This window comes from Labeo rohita, chromosome 15, assembly GCF_022985175.1.
Source record: "Labeo rohita strain BAU-BD-2019 chromosome 15, IGBB_LRoh.1.0, whole genome shotgun sequence".
In the NCBI taxonomy this organism is placed as follows: domain Eukaryota; kingdom Metazoa; phylum Chordata; class Actinopteri; order Cypriniformes; family Cyprinidae; genus Labeo; species Labeo rohita.
In genome coordinates, this window is record NC_066883.1 from 20,276,682 (window position 1) to 20,297,587 (window position 20,906).

At 34.7% G+C, this 20,906-nt stretch overlaps 2 protein-coding genes across 8 annotated transcripts; both read left to right on the plus strand.

Annotated features, from left to right (window-relative positions):
* Positions 1-4,040: 4,040 nt before the first annotated feature.
* usf1 (upstream transcription factor 1) lies at positions 4,041-9,124 on the plus strand. Of its 7 annotated transcripts, none has more exons than XM_051130303.1 (11): positions 4,041-4,122; positions 4,545-4,628; positions 4,715-4,764; positions 4,868-5,013; positions 5,272-5,385; positions 5,478-5,628; positions 5,752-5,839; positions 7,846-7,904; positions 7,988-8,082; positions 8,165-8,293; positions 8,572-9,124. In XM_051130303.1, the coding sequence occupies exons 2-11, from the start codon at positions 4,609-4,611 to the stop codon at positions 8,659-8,661; spliced, it is 942 nt and encodes a 313-aa protein (XP_050986260.1). In that variant the 5' UTR covers positions 4,041-4,122; positions 4,545-4,608; the 3' UTR covers positions 8,662-9,124. The 7 variants fall into 7 exon arrangements, with proteins under 7 accessions (XP_050986260.1, XP_050986261.1, XP_050986265.1 ...); XM_051130304.1 differs by having other exon boundaries at positions 4,048-4,122; positions 4,545-4,616; XM_051130308.1 differs by having other exon boundaries at positions 4,048-4,122; positions 4,545-4,616; positions 4,868-4,983.
* Positions 9,125-12,082: 2,958 nt separating this feature from the next.
* On the plus strand, positions 12,083-20,832 carry gkup (glucuronokinase with putative uridyl pyrophosphorylase). The gene is made up of 23 exons (XM_051129613.1): positions 12,083-12,269; positions 12,454-12,560; positions 12,658-12,702; positions 12,907-13,060; positions 13,562-13,633; positions 13,890-13,978; positions 14,950-15,106; positions 15,208-15,285; positions 15,374-15,465; positions 15,546-15,651; positions 15,732-15,811; positions 16,820-16,888; positions 16,999-17,059; positions 17,157-17,173; positions 17,358-17,415; positions 17,508-17,600; positions 17,681-17,741; positions 18,764-18,877; positions 18,959-19,016; positions 19,141-19,209; positions 19,324-19,387; positions 19,540-19,611; positions 20,034-20,832. The coding sequence occupies exons 1-23, from the start codon at positions 12,213-12,215 to the stop codon at positions 20,118-20,120; spliced, it is 1,860 nt and encodes a 619-aa protein (XP_050985570.1). The 5' UTR covers positions 12,083-12,212; the 3' UTR covers positions 20,121-20,832.
* The last annotated feature ends 74 nt before the right edge of the window (positions 20,833-20,906 follow it).

Genomic DNA, 20,906 nt, shown 5'->3' on the forward strand with positions numbered 1-20,906 from the left:
GTTGCTCTGGAGTAGGTTGTGAAGCTCACACAATGTACCTGACAGAAAACGGATTTCACATTAATGGAGAAGTTCACTTCCAGAATGAAAATTTCCTGATAATTAACTCACCCCCATGTCATCCAAGATGTTCATGTCTTTCTTAGGCACAAAGAAATTCAGTTTTTTGAGGAAAACATTCCAGGAATTTTCTTCTTATACAGTTTTTTCAACTGCTTACACACAGTTTCAAAACTTTGCACAGATTCGCACACACAAAATGCAAAATGCCTTACATCTCTTGCAAAATTAAGCACTGCATTCAAAATACCACAACCACATCTTAAAAGCAAACAATGGTCATATGTTAAAAACACCTTCGCCTTAATATTATATTTTTGGATCTATTATATATAGTTATTCAAAACATAAAGCTCTTCTTTCATAAGATCCTATGTACATTTCTGTACAAGATTGAAAGTAATTTGTCTCTGCTCACCAAGACTGCATTTATTTGATCCAAAGTACAGCAAAAACTGTATTTTTTAAAATTATTTTTTATTTTATTATTTTTAATATAATATTTACTATATTTGAATATATTTTAAAATTTTCAAAGTTGAATTTTATAATTCAACTCATAATTACTCCTGTCATATGATCATTTAGAAATCATTCTAAGATTCTGATTTGCTGCTCCAAAAACATTCATTATTATTATTATTATTATTATTATGGTGAAAACAGCTGAGTAGAATTTTTTTTTAGGTTTCTCTGATGAATCAAAAGTTCAAAAACATGTCTTTAGCATCACTTCTGATCAATTTAAAGTATCTTTGCTAAATAAAAGTATTTATTTCTATAATTTCTTTCCCCAGAAAAAAAAAAAAACTGACTTTTCAAAAGCTTTTCAATAGTTTTATAGTTTTTAGTGTTACAAAACCCTTTTTATTTCAGATAAATTGTGATCTTTATATATTTCGATTCATCAAAGAATCCTGAAAACAAAATGTACTCAATTGTTTTAAATATTTATAATAATGATAAATGTTTCTTGATCATGTGACACTGAAGACTGGAGTAATGAAGCTGTAAATTTAGCCTTTTGTGTATATTACAATATATTACATTTTAAAATATATTCAACTAGAAAGCAGTTATTTTAAATGGTAAAAACATTTCACAATATTACTGCTTTTGCTGTATTTTGGATAACATAAATGCAGACTTGGTGTGCAGAATAGATTTAAAAAAAAATAAACATTTAAAAATCTTACTGTTCAGAAACTTTTGACTTGTAGTGTATTTTAACCATGTGTAGTTGGACAGAAACCAAACATAATTTTGAAAAAGGTGATTATTCCAAAGCATATTCCAAGGCCTGTTCTAAAACCATGATTGGTTTGTGTTAAGTAAACCAATGAGTGTTTGTACAAGTGAGGAGTTAGTGTGAGGCACAAATAAATTAGTGTGATCAGTTGTGTTTTAAAAAGGAATTCAAGATACTTCCTGTTAGATTTTCGTGTGTTATATAGAGAATTGTGTGTTTTGTTTTGCAAAAAGCGTTTTATGAAATTGACAACGGCCAAGTCAAAGGCCAAGAATTAGCGTATGGTTTTGCAGATTTGGTGTGTGGTTCTGGTGTTTGAGTGTCAGATTTCAGAAATTGTGTGACAAGTAAAGATTTTTTATGAGATTTTGTGTAAAAAAACTGTAATGGACTTCAGTGGTGGGCAGTGGGTTGAAGGGCCAAAATTGCGTAGGAATAAGGGTCTTATGTAGCAAAACGTTTAATCATTTTCTAAAAAAAAAGAAACAAAAGAAAAGAAACAATTCTAAACTTTTTTGACAAATGCTCATCTCACACTAACTCTGCAATGCAATTACACTCTTAAAAATAAACGTGCTTCACAATGCCATAGAAGAACCTTTTTCCTAAATGGTTCCATAAAGAACCTTTAACATTTGAAGAACCTTTCTGTTAAACTAAAGGTTCTTTGTGGTGAAAGGAGGTACAGGTATTGTTTTGAATTTAGGACAACTTTGATGAAAGGTTTTGATCCACTTCAAATGTTGACTACTGTACTCCAGTTCAAAAAGGTATAATGTAGGCCATCTGACGTTGTTTTGCCTTTTTTTTGTAAAGGGTGTTTGACTTTATTTGCACGTTTGCTTTGTAAACACTGGGTTGGTGCTGCCACCTACTTCATGTGTGCTTGATTACATAATGTGTGAGTTTGAGATAGTGCAAGACAAGCATATGTGGTTAAAAAGCATATAAATTTGTATTTTTCTTCAAAAAATGACCAATTGTTTGCTAGATAAGACCCTTATTCATTAGCTGGGATCATGTAGAGGATTTTGAAGCTGCCCTAAAACTGCAATTTGGATTTTCAACCCACTGGAGTAAAAACCTGGAATATTTTCCTCAAAAACCTTCATTTCTTTTCGACTGAAGAAAGAAAGACAAGACATATGTGACCCTGGACCACAAAACCAGTCTTAAGTCACTGGGGTATATTTGTAGCAATAGCCAAAAATACATTGTACACTGTAAAAAATAAAAAGCACAATTTGTTGAGTCAGCTTAAAATAATTTGTTACCCTGCTGCCTTAACATTTTAAGTTGAGTCAACTAAAATAAGTTTATTCAACTTGAAATGTTAAGTTGTACTAAGTAACAACTTAGATATTTGTGTTTGCTAAACTTAACAGATGGGTAAGTAACCCAGCTGCCTTAAAATTTTAAGTTGATTCAACTCAAATATCTAAGTTGTCACTTAGTATAATTTAACATTTCAAGTTGAATAAACTTTTTTTGAGTTGACTGAACTTAAAATTTTAAGGCAGCCAGGTTACTAATTATTTTTAGTTGACTCGACAAATTGTTTTTTATAGTGTATGGGTGAAAATCATTGATTTTTCTTTTATGCCAAAAATCATTAGGATATTAAGTAAAGATCATGTTTCATGAAGACTTTTTGTAAAATTCCTGCTGTAAATATATAAAAACGTAATTTTTGATTAGTAATATGCATTAGTAAGAGCTTCATTTGGACAACTTTCTCAATATTTAGATTTTTTTGCACCCTTAGATTCCATATATTAAAATAGTTGTATCTCGGCCAAATATTGTCATATTGTCATATCCTAACAAACAATGGAAAGCTTATTTATTCAGCTTTCAGATGATGTATAAAGCTCAGTTTCGAAAAATATGACTGGTTTTGTGGTCCAGGGTCACACATTAGATGACATGGGGGTGAGTAAATTATCAGAATTTTTTTATTCTGGAAGTGAATTTCTGTGAGTGGCCTGTAGTTAGGAAGTACATGCCATTTAAGGAAAATATAATTAAATTTTCAGAATTCAAGGCACATTTAACTTTTGTTTCACAGAAAAAAAAAAAAAAAAAATACATGCAATTTTCCACCACTCTACCTTAATTAAAAATAACAAATGGAAGTTTGTTGTAAAGTGTTACTGTATTTTGACACTTGTGAGTAATTTAATAGTTACAGCTATAATGGAAACGGTTTTTGCTGGTCAAGGACCAGCATGAACCAGCAAAGGACCAGCTTAAACCAGCATCAGAACCTACCTAACCAGCATCCCAGCATCAAAACATACCTACCAGCATATGCTGTTTTTTTCACCAGGGACAATAAAACAATTTGAGCACATGATATATTTAGCCACACTGATTTTTCTTACTTCGCATCAGTCTGTTAGTTTTGTCTCCTCGTTAACCATGGTTTTATTATAGTAAAAGCGTAGTAACCATGTTTTTTTGACAACAATTTGTATAACCATAGCAAAACAATGGTTAATTTGTTGCTACCATGATTTAACTGTAGTAACCATGTTTTTTTGTTTTTATTTGTAGTAAAACCATGGTTGATTTTCGTAAGGTGAAGCGAAATTGCTTGCTGCAATAGAAATACATTTGGTTTAAATATATACGCCGTCTAGCGTATACATTTTGACGCTTAAATTTGGACTCAATTTATACGTGAACCATGGTATACTTCAGCCCGTCGACAACAATGACGTCCTGTTGGAGTCGACTCTGTGCGCATGCGCAGAAATCGAACCGCTCCGGTTGCTCCTGTTGTAAACAAAGCGGCACAAGAACAGCAAACGGTGAGATATAAATGAAAGCACATATTTCATTTACTTATTTCAACACCAATTTTAAGAGGTATATATGTAGATGCAAGCGATTTATTCGTGTAAAGTTATGCGGCTCATTTAAAACATGCATGTTTTTTTTGTCTAAGCTTTACAGATAGCACTGCTAGCTAGCTAGCTAACTGAATCAAATTTAATCTCCATGTATGGATTATAAATCCTTTTGTATGTACAATTTAGTTAGCCTTGTGCATTTAATGTAATATTTATTTATTTAAAAAAAAAAAAATTACCGTATAATACACAACCGTAGTACTAATGTAAGGAGTGACTCCTGTTGGCCAGATTTGTTAATACCTTTTATTATGTGTATTTTATAAAGCACACACTTTCACAAGAATTTTCATACTCACGTTTATATTATTGGTCTCCAGTACAGGTTTAATCAGGCAACAAGGAGTGAAGGCACGTTTTACCTGTTACATACTGACTGTGGATATGAAAGGGTTGGTAGAAATGTAACGTTACTTAATATTTACATACTAACTAAACAATTTGACCATTTTGACTACACATTCATCAATGCAAAATGTTGTGTTTTCAGACAACAGAAAAGTTCGGAACCAGATGTCAATGTTCCAGTCATTGAAGAAGGTATTAAAAGATAAAGCATGATGCATAAATGCAAGTTTATTTTTAAGTGAATAATGAGAATTGATGTATGTGGTGTTTTTTTCTATCTCTCTCTCTCTCTCAGGGGCAGTTGCTACTGCTGAGGACCCATCAGCAATCACAACTATTCAGTCTGCTTCTACTTTCTCCTCGGAGCAGCCGATTAAATACCTCTTCAAGACAGAGGGAGCTGGGGGGCAGGTAGGGGAGCTGTACCCTCCCTCAGGGCAGGTAGGAGATAGGGAGGAAGTGTTATATTCAAACCTGAGTGAGAACTTAGGCCCATTTTACACCTGGTGATGACAGCGAAGAACAATTTTACAATGTTATTTAGTGCTGTCCATTCCAGACAGATGTTAATACCAGGTTTAAACCAACCTAAATTGTTCCCATATAGTGTTCTTTCTGATCTTTTTTCACTTTAGGTAGCTTCTACAGACAAGTATAAGATTGTATTGCATCACAAACTGTCTTTTTAATTTTCCTCAGGTTACATATCGAGTAATCCAAGTCGCAGATGGACAGCTGGAAGCTCAGACCGACGGTGCAACAGCTGTTAGTGTAGTGACTGGGTTTCCTACTACAACACAGCCTGTTACACAGGTGGAAAATTGTTTGTTGTTTTATCTGACGTGGATGAATAGACTTTAACCTGATTATGTTTAATTTCAATATTATTTAAATATGTTTTCCAGGCTGTTTTCTCTCAGTCAGACGGCTTGGAGGGTGATGGCACAGAAACCCATTACACATATTACCCTGCTACTATCTCAGACGCAGCGGCTGGGACCATGGTGACGGGTGTTCAGGCCTCAGATGCTCTGCTTGGTCAAAGTGCTCCTGCAGGTACATCTTCAAATTTTTTTTTAGCATAAATGATGCATTTCATGTTGAAACGATGCATTTCAGTTGCAACGCTACCAAGCCTGGGTTTTTGATGTTCATTTGGTTTTTTTGTTCCTACGTTAGGTCAGTTGTATGTTATGATGTCCCCGCAGGAGGTCCTTACCGGAGCCAACCAGAGGTCTATTGCACCTCGTACACAACCTTACAATGCGTAATGTTGCTTTTTCAAGCCTTGTTTAATACATTTCTCTTTTTAGTTACTGCTGTTTTGCTATCTTTATTTGCATTCTTTTTTTTTTAGTGACCACAAACAGTAATAAGATAATAATGAAATCAAATGTATTATTTTAATATCAGTATAAGTATATGCCATAAGTCTATTTTATTTTAAACTGTAAAAACTGCCAGTCAGAAGTTTGTAATAATTAATATTTTTGTATGTTTGTGAACAAATTGCTTAACAAGGCTGTATTTTTTTGAATTACGTTCTTCTAATATAATGTATTTTAAAATGTAATTTATTTCTGTGATGGCAAAACTGATTTTCAGCATCATTACTCCAGTCTTTAGAGTCTCATGTTTCTTCAGAAATCAATCTATTATGCTTTGCTGCACAAGAACCATTTCTTCTTATTATCAATGATGAAAACAGATGTGCTGCTTAACATTTTTGTGGAAACCGTGATAACACGACCATTTAAAAGTTTGGGGTAAGCTGGATAAAAGAAAGTAATATATAAAAAATATTTTATTTGGTAAGGATGCACCAACTGATCAAAAAATAACAGTAAAGACATTTAAAATGCTACAAAAGATTACTGTGTCAGATATGTGCTTTAAATTTTTAGTTTATCAAAAAATCTTGAAAAACATCTTTCCTGATTGTCAGAAAAATAATAAACAGCAAAAACTATTTTTAACACGGATAGTAATAAGGACCATTATTAATAATGGAGTACCAATAATAGTACCAATGGTAAGTGAGCGCCAGATCAGCATATTAGAATGATTTCTGAAGGTTCATGTGACACTACAGACTGGAGTAATGATGCTGAAAGTGATTTTAAATTGTAATAATATCAAATAACTTTAATCAGATACAGTTGAAGTCAAAAGTTCACATACACTTTGCAGAATCTGCAAAATGTTATATATTTTACCAAAATAAGAGGGATCATACAAAATTAGTCCACAAGAGAAAATAATTGTTGAATTTAAAAAATGACCCTGTTCAAAAGTTTACACACGCTTGATTCTTAATACTGTGTTGTTACCTGAACGATCCACAGCTGTGTTTTGATTTTGTTTTGTTTAGTGGTTTTCTTTCTTTGGGTTTTCTGCATTTTTGTGCATTTGAACCCTTTCTAACAATGACTGTATGATTTTGAGATGCATCTTTTCACAATGAAGACAACTGAGGGACTCATATGCAGCTATTACAGAAGGTTCAAACACTCACTGATGCTGCAGAAGGAAAAATGGCGCATTAAGAGCCAGGGTTGAAAACTTTTGAATGGAATGAGGATGTGTACATTTTTCTTATTTTGCCTAAATATCATATTTTGTTCAGTTAGTGCTGCCCTTCAGAAGCTACAGAAGATACTTGCATGTTCACCAGAAAACAAAATAAGTTACATTTACCCTGATCTTCAAATTCAAAAAGTTTTCTCCCCCTCTGGTTCTTAATGCATCGTTTTTTCCTTCTGAAGCATCAGTGAGTGTTTGAACCTTCTGTAATAGTTGCATGTGAGTCACTCAGTTGTCCTCAGTGTGAAAAGATGGATCTCAAAATCATAGTCATTGTTGGAAAGGGTTCAAATACACAAAATGCTTGGAAAAACCGAATTTGTGGGACCTGAAGGATTTTTTTTGAAGAACAGCAAAAAAAAAACAAAAAAAAAAAACACACAGCTCTGGATCATTCAGGTAACAACTGGACTCTTGTGGACTCTTGTGGACTCTTGTGATCCCTTATATTTTTGTAAAATAATTATGCAAGGTGTATGTAAACTCTTGACTTCAACTGTAAATGCAGCTTTTTGAGCATAAGAGGCTTCTTTCGAAACAGAATAAAAAAACGTAATTATTCCAAACTTTTGACCTGTAGTGTACAGTGTATATAAATGTGCTGTTGACTGAACATCTGAATTAATGTATTAGCGTAGGAACAAAATAAACCGAAACATTTGTTGTAACATACTTTTTAAATATTTGCAGTAAGACAGAGGGGCCAAGGACTTCAAGAGATGAGAAAAGGCGAGCTCAGCACAATGAAGGTAACTGAAAAAAATGATTGAAAATTACTTGCGGTTATATGTGCAAGTTATTTGCAAGTGTTTTTTTCCAAACCACTTTACAGTTGAGCGAAGACGTAGAGACAAAATTAACAACTGGATTGTTCAGCTCTCCAAAACAATTCCAGACTGCACCATGGATTCCACTAAAACTGGACAGGTATGTGTCAGTGTTGTGACATAATATAATTGTGCATGAAGTACAGTACTGGATTATATGATTTTGCTGCTGTGTGTTACAGAGTAAGGGTGGGATCCTATCAAAGGCCTGCGATTACATTCAAGAGCTGCGACAAAGTAACAGCCGGTTAGGAGATGAACTGAGCAGCCTTGACAGGTTGAAGATGGATAACCAGCTGTTACGGCAAGAGGTATTTTACTAGTTGCACCAATAAGGGATGGCTTTAATTATCTAGATTAAATTAATACACTAATTTAAGTTTACATAATAATCAACTTTGATCCTCATATTTACTCATATTTTAAACATTATAAATGAATACGGCAAAACCTACATCAACTTAATTTTAGGCTATATCAATCTCTATGTTTTACTGTCTGTCTTTATCACTTTCTTCAATGTTTTATTTTTCTCTTTTGTATTGATTCCATTGATTGTTTTGTTTTGTCATGTTGTTTTTTTTTAAAGGTGGAAGATTGGAAATCTAAGAATCAGATTTTGAGGAGCCAGCTCCGGCAGCATGGCATAGTTGCAGCAGCGAGTGCAGATCCCCAGTGAAGAGTTTAATGGATGTTTGGAAAACATTCCGTGCAGGAGATTCAATTTTCCGATGTTTTTAAACAACTTTGAACAATGCAGGACTTACATAATGCAGTATTCAGCATACTGGTGATGATTCTCATTTTGGATCTTGCCTTATGTACATATTTTGTTTTTCTTTTTTGTGTCCCCCATGCTTTCATGTAATTTAGTATTACTTTTTTTTATGTACCAGAAGAGGTCAGAAAAATTTGTTTATTTTGTACTGTTACTTATAAACTTTGTGAACATTATTAATGTTAAATCTTTGTGTTATGAATGCATTTTCATATATTTCATACTTTTCAGGTTCAGGTTTTTCAATTTAATTTGTCTGAATAATAAGCATGTCAAATAACTGCCTGTTAATTGACAATTCACAACATGATCATAGTAGATTTCACTATGCAGAGTACAGAATAAATAACACATGTCCCCATTATGCTGTTTTCTAGATTCGGGTCTATGAATATTTTGTGTTGTAACGTTTAGGCATCCACAAGTGTATGTTGTCTTAAGCTTTTTCAGTTTTCAGTTACTTAATATTTAACAGAAATAGTCAAGCTCTCTCCCATTTCTGGAGATATTCTTGTCTGTTTTTGTTTTATACCAAATATTTGGAAGGCTCAAGACTGGAAGACTCAAGGCTCATGCAGCACTGCAGTACTTCCTCTATCAGCATGGACCAATGGCAAGCCATTTTAACATTAATCCAATAGTGAGTAGTATTTTTTTTTGTCAGTTTTATCTGTAACTATTTATCAGATACTAGTATGTGTTGTTTCTGACATTAGTATTTATTCCATTGGTGGCTATTGTATTTATACTTGTTCATCATGTACTAGTACCTATTTCTTCACAACTAGTTACTCTCACAATTGTTACTGCTAACAGATTTTACCGTTGAAATTTATGGGGTTGATCTGTGGTTCAGAATTCCAATATTCACTTCTAAGGCCTTCTGTACACTAGTACATATTTTTATTTAAAAATGGAGGCCTTGAGACGAAGAACCATACAAGTCCATATTTTCAAATTTTGAGTAATAAGATTTTTTTCATTTGGATTGTGAACATTATATTATATATTTTTATTTTACTTGAAAATAGACAACAAAAGCTTCTCAATTCTAAGGAGATAACATTTTTCAGTGTCAGTATTAAAAATCAAAAGTTATTGTGATTTATATTTCTGAAATGTGGAAGAACGGTATATGTCCAGTTAGTGTGGAATAACAGTATAACTGCAGTTCATCATATCACTTTAAACCACTAAAGATCTGATTCCTTTATCTTAGTTTTAATACAGTAACAGAAACTTCAAGGTTAATATTAAGCATTTCTTTCTAGTTTATTATTATTATTATTATTATTATTATTATTATTATTTAAAAACAGAAAATACAGTATGAACAATGTATAATACATAGACATTCTTACAGTACAGGCAATAACAATGAATTATTAACAAAAAACAACAAATAAATAAATAAATAAATAAATAAAAACAATAAATACAATGCAGACATACGTCATAGCTAAATATTATTCAACATATCATAAGGTATACAAGATATATCATAATTTTCTCAACTTTCATTTCGACCTATTCATGACTGATCTATAGTAGACGCCCAGTAGGCTAGGCTACATGCAAATATAACTGTAACAAGTTAGTCAGATAGGATATCTTTGATCACTTCTTGTATGTTTAGATAGCTCCAATAGTGCACCTTGTCGTTTATTTAGAAAAGCTGGCGCAGCGCACCTGTGTATATACTACTTCAAACTGTTCTCGCGCTCCGCCATCTCACGATATAAATAAACATATAAACAAATAAACTCTGCTTGCCGTACTTTACACAGGACTGGCGGAAAATATGAAAGAATACAGCATTATTATATTATATGGTATGTGGTTTATTTTGATAGGTTAACTGTTTATGCGGTGTTTAGCGCGTTCAGAGAGAGAGAGAGAGATCACATCACATATACGGTTCTTCCACTCAGCAGTTTGGGTGGATTTTTCCCTGGTTTTTGTTCTCCTCTTCGAGTCAAATATGGTTTTCCAGCATCCCTCAAAGCCTTCCTTACTCTGTCCTTCCATTTGGTCATGTCGGCTCTCTTTTTTGCCGAGGTTTTGCCTTTTAATGTCCGAAGCGGACATGACAGCAAGCGGCATCTCCATTCTTCTTTGTGGACATAAACGGTTTTTCCGCGTGACGCTATTTTAACGTTTAAAATGCGGACTCTTGGTCGCGCGAAAATGTCCCCAAACTGTTTCTGTATACAAAGTTCACACGTACAATTAATGTCACATGGTTATCTCATTTTTTGTTTTTTTGGACTTATACGGTTGTTCGTTCGCACACACTCAATTGTGTTTTGAAGTGAAAACGATCCTCGTATACACTGGCGTTTTCACTGCATTTCAGAAACAATCTCTGTCCATACTACACAACCGAAAACGCATGTCACATGACCATTTATAATGAGTATGATGTTATTGTTTACACAGTCGAATGTGGGCGGCCACGCCATAGTTTTCAAAAGTCTCAGTTTTGCTCTGTTTACACTGAAACAACCCCAGAGTTTTCAAACTAAAACAGAAGGTTGCCATTCTTACTAGTCATTACTTGTTCGAAGCTCATAACTAGTTAAAATGAACTATTACTAGTAATATTTTTATGTGTCTATCCACCTTTTTTCGTGAGTAAACGATGAACGGCGTCATGAAGGATTCCATATGGGTGCTTTCGTGTTCCAGTCTCCATAGAAATCCCTGTTAAAATGGGGTAAAAAAGATAGACTGAATTGAAGCTTTTTCAGTAACTAAATATTGACATTATATTATCGGCTCTGATTATATGTTAATTTGACCAAAAACACCATAGAATGATAATGTAAAGCACCGCTCCAGTCCAGCTAGACTTCCACATTCGGAAAAAGGTGGATTAAATCAAAGACTAGAATACCCAAGACCTGACACTCGTATAGTTTTGAATGGGGAAACAGGCAACGCTCATTATGGCTATGATATACTAGTCCCTATTTGATTACTTGCTAGTATATAAAAAAAAAATAAACACCAGAATAGACCATTTCATCAGATGTAAACATACTGGTCCCGATACACTTCCTGTTTCTTTTTTTCTTTTTTTTTAACTTTACACAAACATCACAAAAAAATACAACCAACATAACATTTGACTGGATGAAAATGTTACATTAGCACCTTTAAGATGTATTTGTATATGTGAAGGAAGTGCTTCTGGACCAGTGTTGTTTACATCTAGCGAAATGGTCTATAGAAACAAACACAAGTTCTGTTAAATTAAACTAAATGTTAAAAAGGCTTGCCATATTTAAAAGAAATTATGAGCCTGTGTCTTTAAGGATTTGCAGGGTTTCCGGTGACGCCAAACAGTTCACAGTTGTTAACTGTATTAATAGTTGCACTATGGACTTTCCGCAAAGCCTGTGATGGAAAGATTATGTGTTGCTATTTCAAATATATAATAAGCCAGAACAATGATTTGCATACTTTTAGTTGCAGGGCACGGCACGATTTTAGAGACACAGATCAAGGTAAATACGGTCATGATTCTTAACTTGGTATGATTTTGCAACCAGCGCTTGTGTAGACTATAATGCCACGTTATAATGTTTTATTCAAAACAAGAAAGAAAAGAGAAGAAGAAAGTATGCTACGGCTAAGTACAGGTTTGCAAAGAAATGCTAAGCTTCACTAAACTTGTCTCTGTATCGCAAGAGTGATGTTACAGGTCTGTATTCTCATCTGGCCGGTGTGCCCAAAGCTCTGTTACCTGGAGTGGGGGGAAAGAAAATACTGGATTTCTGGTGGGAAACCGTCAACACGTGAGTCATTATATTTGTTGTTCTGTACTTATTGCAAAATTGTGAAAGGTGTTTTCCATGCAATCTAATGCAACACAGTATTTTCCCTCTCACTTAGGCGCCAGCTCTTCAGCGAAGTCTATCTGGTTACAAATGCTGATAAGTAAGTCATATTTGGCTGTCATTTGTCATTCATGCAAACCTGATTTGTGTGTGTGTGCGTGCGTCCGTGCATGTGCAGTGTTTACGTTTTCTTCTGTGTAAATAAGGGCAGGAGGTGTGGCTTCTTTTGAATGTTTGGGATACACAGTAGCACCCATTACTTATTTGAAATTGTGCAATGTTTTTAAAACTGTGTTCAATTCAGATACAAGCACTACGAACGGTGGGCAACAGCAAATGATTTTCCAGTGGAGAATGTTGTAAATGATGGCAGCACTACTTTGGACGACAGACTCGGGGCTGTCGCAGATCTTGAGTTGGCCATCCGAAGCCGACAGCTACAAGATGATATCATGGTGGTATGGGCTTTTTCCAGAACATATTCCCTTTGGCCACAAAAAGAAAATTAGCTGAAAATGCACTCACCTTCAGACCATCCCAGATATACATGTGTTTTTCTTCATCAGTACGGATTTAGAAAAACCTAACATTTAGTTTGCACTTGCTCAGCAATGGATCGTCTGCAGTGAATGGGTGCCATAAGAATGAGAGTCCAAAAAGCTGATAAAAGCATCACAATAATCCACACAACTCTAGTCTATCAATTAATGCTTCTTAAAGTGAAAAGATATGTGTTTTTAAGATACAAATCCTTGCATTTTAGTTATTTCTGGCCAAAATACATAATCCATAATACTTGCTTGAGTAAAAAAGTCCATCTGCTCTTGTTCTCTCACTCAAAATCCACCAACATATTTGGTTAGAGCTGTTTTGAACTTGTAAACAGAGCTTGATCTGTACATATTAATTTTCTGATTCAGTCGAGAAGACAGTTGTGAATTCACATATTGCATTTGCAGATCGCAGGAGACATGCTTTGTGCTGATCAGAACTTTGATATTGCACAAGTCATTCGTTTTTTCAGATCTAAGGTAAGAGTCAAATTGATTGTGTTGTTACAAGTTTATTCTAGTGGGTGAGATGTCATACACAGTGACTCAGCCAGTTACGTACTGATTTGTACTTTTCTGCTTGCACCATACCCAGTAATTACGGCATTTACTGTATGCTCATACTGCACACAAACAACTGTATTTACTCTCACTCATCACTATTTCACTCATTAGCCTTGCTGAAATAATTGGTATGATTCCTTCTCAATTGTAATTCTCCTATTTGATTCTTTAGCCTGGAGAACTTGCTATATATTATGAGCTGGAATCGGGAGAGAAGAGCTACACCAGAGGAATTGTTGAAGTTTGTCCAAACACCCATCGGTGAGACATGACAAAGTTTGGGAACCCCTTGCAGAATCTGTTAAATGTATATAATTTTAACAAAATAAGAGAGATCATACAAAATGCATGAAAATAGCTGAAAGTATTAAAATAACCCCCTTTAAAAGTTTGGGAAGTGTGTGGTTACCTGGATGATCTACGACTGTTGTTTTTGTTTTGTGATGGTTGTTCATGAGTCCCTTGTTTGTTCTGAACGGTTAAATTGACCACTGTCAATTTGGCCACTGTCAATCCTACAGGTCCTGCAGATTTGAACCCTTTCCAGCAGTGACTGTATGATTTTGAGATCCATCTTTTCACACTGAGGACAATTGAGGGACTCAAACACAATTATTGAAAAAAGGTTAAACATTCAATAATGCTCCAGAAGGAAACGCATTAAGAGCTGGGGTGGTCTTCCGGGAAACATGCAAGTATCTTCTGTTGCTTCCGAAGGGCAGTACTAAATGGGAAAAAATTATATTTCAACAAAAAATAAAAATTTGGACTTCTTCATCCTCTTCATCCTGTTCAAAAGTTTTCACCCCCGGCTTTTAATGGATTGTGTTTCCTCCTGGAGCATCAGTGAATGTTTGAACCTGTTTTAATAGTTGTGTTTGAGTCCCTTATTTGTCCTCAGTGTGAAAAGATGGATCTCAAAATTCCATACTAAACCCTGTTATTTAGAGTGGAAAAACTGCTAAATGATTTAATGGAAAAAAAACAGTAATAATAATATAATAAATAATACAAATAAGAGTCATTGTATATATAGATCAGTGGTTGTGCCCTATCCTGTTTCTTTGGAGGGCCAAGATCTTGTGGAGTTTAGCTCCATCTCACCTACTTGGAAGATTGTAGTAATTCTAAAGACTTTGGTTACTTTTGGTTGGACAGTGGCCCTCCAAGTAGGATTGGACACCTAGGGTTTAAGCATTGATTACAAGCCTCTGAACCTGTGCCCACACCAGGGTCATGCGATTCCTTGAGAAGCCGCAAGAGGGTGTCACCGCTTCTCGTCTGGCCAGCGTTGTGTTCTACTGCCTGCGTAAAGAGTCCTTATCGTACATCTCTGAATTCCTCATTCAACACCCAGACGTTAATGATAAAACCTTTGGCAAGTTTTGGGTCAGTGTTTAAATTATCTTTGAATAATGTATAGCACCAAGCCTTAGTCTTGTGTGACTTTCGATGTAATGTTAATTTAAATATAACTTTACTGGTTGTAGGAATGGCTTATAAATGAGGAAAAAGTTCCTGTTTATGGGATGAAGTTGCCAACAGGATTTCAACTGATTGGACAAGTGGTGGGTACAAATGTAGAATTCTTATTTTTATTCTAAGCATACATTTTGTATTAATACATTTTGAGCATTTTAACATCTGTTATTGCAGGGTTTGTGTGATTACACAAAATGGCTCGCCCACTATTCTTCAAAGCTGCAGATGTCCCCATCTAAACCCATTACATGCCGCTCTTATGCCAGGTCAGGCAGAACACATTAGCTAGTTTCCACAAATGCCTGCTTTTCATTAAATACGTAGGTTTCTGTGTGTTGACTCACAGGGTTGGACTCATGGGGAACCCGTCTGATGGTTTCAATGGGAAAACTATTGCTATGAGCATCGCTAACTTCTGGGCTGAGGTCACGCTCATGGAGAGCCAGGCTCTGGTAAATAAGAACAGATTGAGATGAGATATCAAGGACACAAGGAAAGCACTGTTCTTCACTCATCTCATTGTTTTTTCAAGGTCCTTCTACCTCATCCTCTGAACGACCCCACAGAATTCGGAAGCTTGCAGGATCTTTTTAGGATCAGCCGAAAAGAAGGGTTTGTCCAGTCATCAAGTATTGATCTCTGAAAAGGAACAGAACAAAACAATAGAAGATGGTTTGCAGATTGTGGAATAACAAAAACAATTATTGTCATTAAAGGATTAGTTCACTTCCAGAATAAAAATGTCCTGATAATTTACTCACCCCCATATCATCCAAGTCATTCCTCAGTCGAAAAAGAAATCTTGGAGAAAAATATTCCAGGATTTTTTCCCGTACAGTGGACTTCAATGGTGGCCAGTGCTGGTTGAAGGTCCACATTGGTTTCAGTGGTCCTTCAAAGGGCTCTACATGATCCCAGCTGAGGAATAAGGGTCTTATCTAGTGAAACGATCTGTCATCGGTCAAAAAAAAAAAAAACATATACGTTTTAACCACAAATGCTTATCTTACACTAACTCTGCGATGCGTATCTGCGAATTCATGCGCCTATGTAATTACATTGGAAAAGTCATTGTCTTTGTACTTCGGTTCAAAAAGGTCGGGTGAAAAACTCCATCTAATTTTTCCTCCAACTTCAAAATCATCTGACATCGTTCTTTTACATTTTTTTTTTTTTTTTAATTTTTATTTATTTATTTATTTTTTTTGCATGTTCGGTTTGGTTTCGTCTAACATCACACGTGTGGTTGAGCTAGTGCGTGATGAGCATTTGTGGTTAAAAAAAAAAAAAAAAAAATATATATATATATATATATATACTTTTTTTGTTATTTTTGAAAATTACTGATTATTTCACTTGATAAGAACATTATTCCTCAACTGGGATTGTGTGGAGCCTTTTGAAGCTGCACTAAAACTGCAATTTGGATCTACAACCCGTTGGCCACCATTAAAGTCCACTATATGGAGAAAATTCCTGGAATGTTTTTCTGAAAAACCTCAATTTCTTTTCTACTGAAGAAAAGACATTTTGGAAGACAAGGGGTGAGTAATGTATCAGAAAATTTGTATTCCGGAACTGAACCAATCGTTTAATATTATTTATTTAATTATCTTCCAGGTATTTGGGAGGTCTGAGACTTCTACAAGCCACCTGTAAAAAGTTTTACCAGTTTTGTTCTGAACAAGGGTGAGATGGTGCAATCCAATTGTAAACATAAGTTGGCATGAAATGAAAATTGACCGTTTTCTATTAAGACACTGACTTCTGTGTCTTTTACGCCCCTTTTATGCTAACAGCATTGCTCTGTCCAAGCAGAATTTTACTCTCAAGTATGACACAAACATTCCTCGGCAAGTGGTAAGACTTATTATTGAAATTTTTTCTAGTGGTTCTAAAAGTTCTAAAAGTTTATTTTGATGGAATAACTTTATACTACATTTCTTTTGACTTCTAGGGTTTAGCTGGCAGTAGGTGAGTTGAACATTGACTACAAATCAAAATGAACATTAAACAATCAGCTTCTCCATAGCTCATTAATGCCCTTTTGATTTACATGATATTATTCAAGTTTCAAGACACTTGGTGTTTGGTATGAAACACTGTTATTTGTCAAATTTAATATTGTAACATTATCATTTGACTGTTTTCCATCTAGCGCGATTGTATCTGCCACCTTGAAGTGCCTGATGAAGTTTTACAACATCACAGACAACGTATGTTAAGCATTTGCCAATCACTGGATTGATTTAGAACTTTCTGATGTTGAAATAAACTATTATCTTACATAAATTTTATCATGGGACAGGATCTTCCTAAACCAATCAGAGCCAACTTCATCCTCAATGTGGAGACTGATGAGCTGTTTATCACAGCTGGTCTACAGGATCGAGTTGTGCAGGTATGTATATTCATATTAATTTTAATCATCTGACGTGTGCTGCGTGGAACATGATTGTCTCTGTATTATCTTTGTAATAGGTCTATGAAGGCTTGGTTTACATGGACTTCAACAAACAGCTGATGGATGAGCGGGGTTATGGTACTGTTTTTTTAACCTAAATATGATGTATATTGCATATAAGTAGGGTTGGGTATCGAAAACTGTTTCCATTTGATAAGAGACGTGCATTTCAGTTCCGCCTATTGATTCCCGTGTTCAAACGTTTCAGAGTTTAAAATCAACCAATTTAAGCGCAGGAGGGGAAAGAAGTTGCACACAGTTTGTGTGGAGCGCACACATCTGAAGCGTGAGCACAGTAAACAGCAGTCCCGGTGCGGGTTCCCGACCTGTAACCGTTCTCAAATTGTTCTGTGCATTTCCACTGCAGAAAAGGTTGTTCCAGGCCGGGTCTGGCTTCTTTTTGACATATACTGCCCAATATGCACAAAAATATCTCAGTATATTATCATAAACACAGTCGTTTTTTGTTGAAAGTGAAAGTAAACCGATGAGAAAGAAAATGCATGTGTAACAGTAATTTTAGATCACATGCGTTTTAAAGAAGACAGCAGCCTAACAAATGTGCTGCCTGTTATTAATGTTAATCCAAGAACTAAGAAAACATTCACTGATTTTGATTTGAATATCTTTCTTAACTTTAATGAGGATTAATCTAGATTTTATTTATAAAAAGTAAACTATGCAGTGTTTTTAAATGTTTGATTTAAATTTCTGTACCTGCAATGCTATTGCTGAAATAAGCAATAGAAATAAGAATCAGAATCGATAAGCGGAATGAGAATTGATCAAATTTAATCGATACTCAGCCCTATATATAAGTATTTCAGTGATATTGTGAAATATTGTTAGAATATAAAATAGGTGTTTTCTATTTTAATATATTTTTAAATGTAACTTATTCCTGTGATGGCAAAGCTGAATTTTCAGCATCATTACTAGAGTCTTCAGTGTCATATGATCCTTCAGAAATGGTTCTAATATGCTGCTCAGAAACATTTCTTGTTATTATCAATTTAAAAAAAGGATACTGTATTTGTAGAGCAACAGAAACTTGAATTTTAAGAAGCTTTATTATATGTCAAAATATTCATTTTCTATAGGAGAGTACATTCCCTTGGACATGAGCAATCTTCCCTTGTTCTGGCTAGCCTATTTGAGTGATCCAAGTGATTCTGGACGGATTCACAGTAATGTTAGACAGCGCTGGTTGAACGGTAAGTCCTGCTTTATGTCCTGGTTTGTGTGTTAATTATAAATAAATAAGGCTTTTAATAAGTCATCCCCTTTCTGAAAAGGGGAATCTGCTGTTGTTGAAGCCATGAAATCATTTGCTGAACTCACAGACCAAGCCCGGTTGGTATATCTTTGAGTTTTCATCCTTCAGTAATTGTAGTGTACAATGTTTAACGCTGTATTAGCTTTACTATTCATTCGTGATAACAAGTGGTCAATAAAAAAAAGCTTTTTTTATCGACAGGGCTGCCTTTCAGTGTAAAGACTGGCTTAGACTTGCACAGCTCATGGATGAAAACTTTGAGCTTCGGCGGTATGATGTTTTAGTCCATCCATCAGACTCTCAAACAAAGCTGAATAGAAGTCTGACTTAATGTTTTTATACAGTTTAATTTTAGAAATGCCACTGTTGCAATTTGTTCATCAGATCGGTGTACACTGATGACTGTTTGGGCCCTGGAAGTCTGAAAATGGCACAGATTGCGAGACAGGTAACTAAATGCATCAATGCGTAATTTCCTAAAGATCTCGTAAGTTATAACTTGAGTTATTTCATAAATTCACTACTAATGACATTAGAAGTAATGTGACCTCCAGAAAACAAGCAGCAATGAATCTGAATGAATCTTTGTTGTCTGTGTAGTTTGGATCTGCAGTCAAATTGCCTGGCAGTGGCGGTGCTGTGGTTGGATTGTGTATGGATCCTGAGAGGCTGGTATGGTGGATCTTGTTTTTAATTTAACATACATTGTGTGAATTACGGTAATTAGGAGGAAACAACTCACTGTAGAGATTCTGCTCAGAGCTATTCATGTACTTTTGGAAATAGTTTCTATGGTAGCATTCACATCTCAACATGTTTGCTCTAGATACTAATTTTAATGTATTTCTATATTTAGACACCATGAATACAAAATGATATCAAACATAAATATACACTAGCATTTGGGTTTGGTAGGATTTGTAGAATTAAATAGAATAAATTGTATTGAAAATACAGTAATAGTTGTGAAATATTATTACAATTTGAAATAACTGTTTAGTAGTTTAATGTATTTAAAACATTTTTATATAATATTATTTAATATTACATAATATTTTTGTGTCCCAGTGTAAAAATCTTTGTTTTGCCACTAGGTGGAGATGAAGAGGGCTTTCCAGGAGGCGGGATGTGTGTTTTGTCTTATTGTGCCTTATGACCCATCAGAGCAGGGTCAAAACTGATCACTCCATTAAAAGGTTAAAGTGTTTGTTTGCCAAAAAACAATTGTTAAAACATTCCTTAAAGCCACAGTTCACCCAAAAATGAAAAATCTGTCATCATTTACTCATCCTCATGTCATGCCAACCATCATTTTTTTTTAATTTTAATCTAAAATCTTAAAGTATTTTCTTTTGTGTTCCACAGAAGAAAAGCAAGTCATACAGGGGTTTGGAATGACTTGAGGTTAACTAATTAATGACAGAATTTGCATTTTTGGGAGAACTATTACTAGTTTGTCCTAACTTTAATTTTGAACTTGTGTTCAAATGAACTTGTCACAGTTTTCCTATTTCAGACTCATAAACCACAGGTCATTGTTTAGTGGAAGGTGGGGCTCCAATTGTTGTATGTTTCGGATAGAAATGAGAAACAATTGACTTTGCAGTGGTAGCCTTTCACACCCATCCTGTTCTTGTGCCGCAAAGACATTTTTGTGCAGAGCCAAAAGTGTTTATTCCAGTAGACATGATTGTAAAAGATGGTGTTGTTTGAATAAATCTATATATTATTATAGTCAACTACCAAGTAATTACCAAGTTTTATCATATATGTGTGTCAATATGTGAATTAATCAAATGTGTTGACTTACTTTACTTAAGTAAGCAATGGTAAATACGTGTTATTTTGTTCATTTGTGTCTTATTTTCTTCAATTAAAGCGGGTTAGTGTGAACGGTTTGCTAGTTAGTGGTGTTTGACACGCATATTACTCAGGCTGTGTCTCAAAACCTCGTGACCTGCCTACTT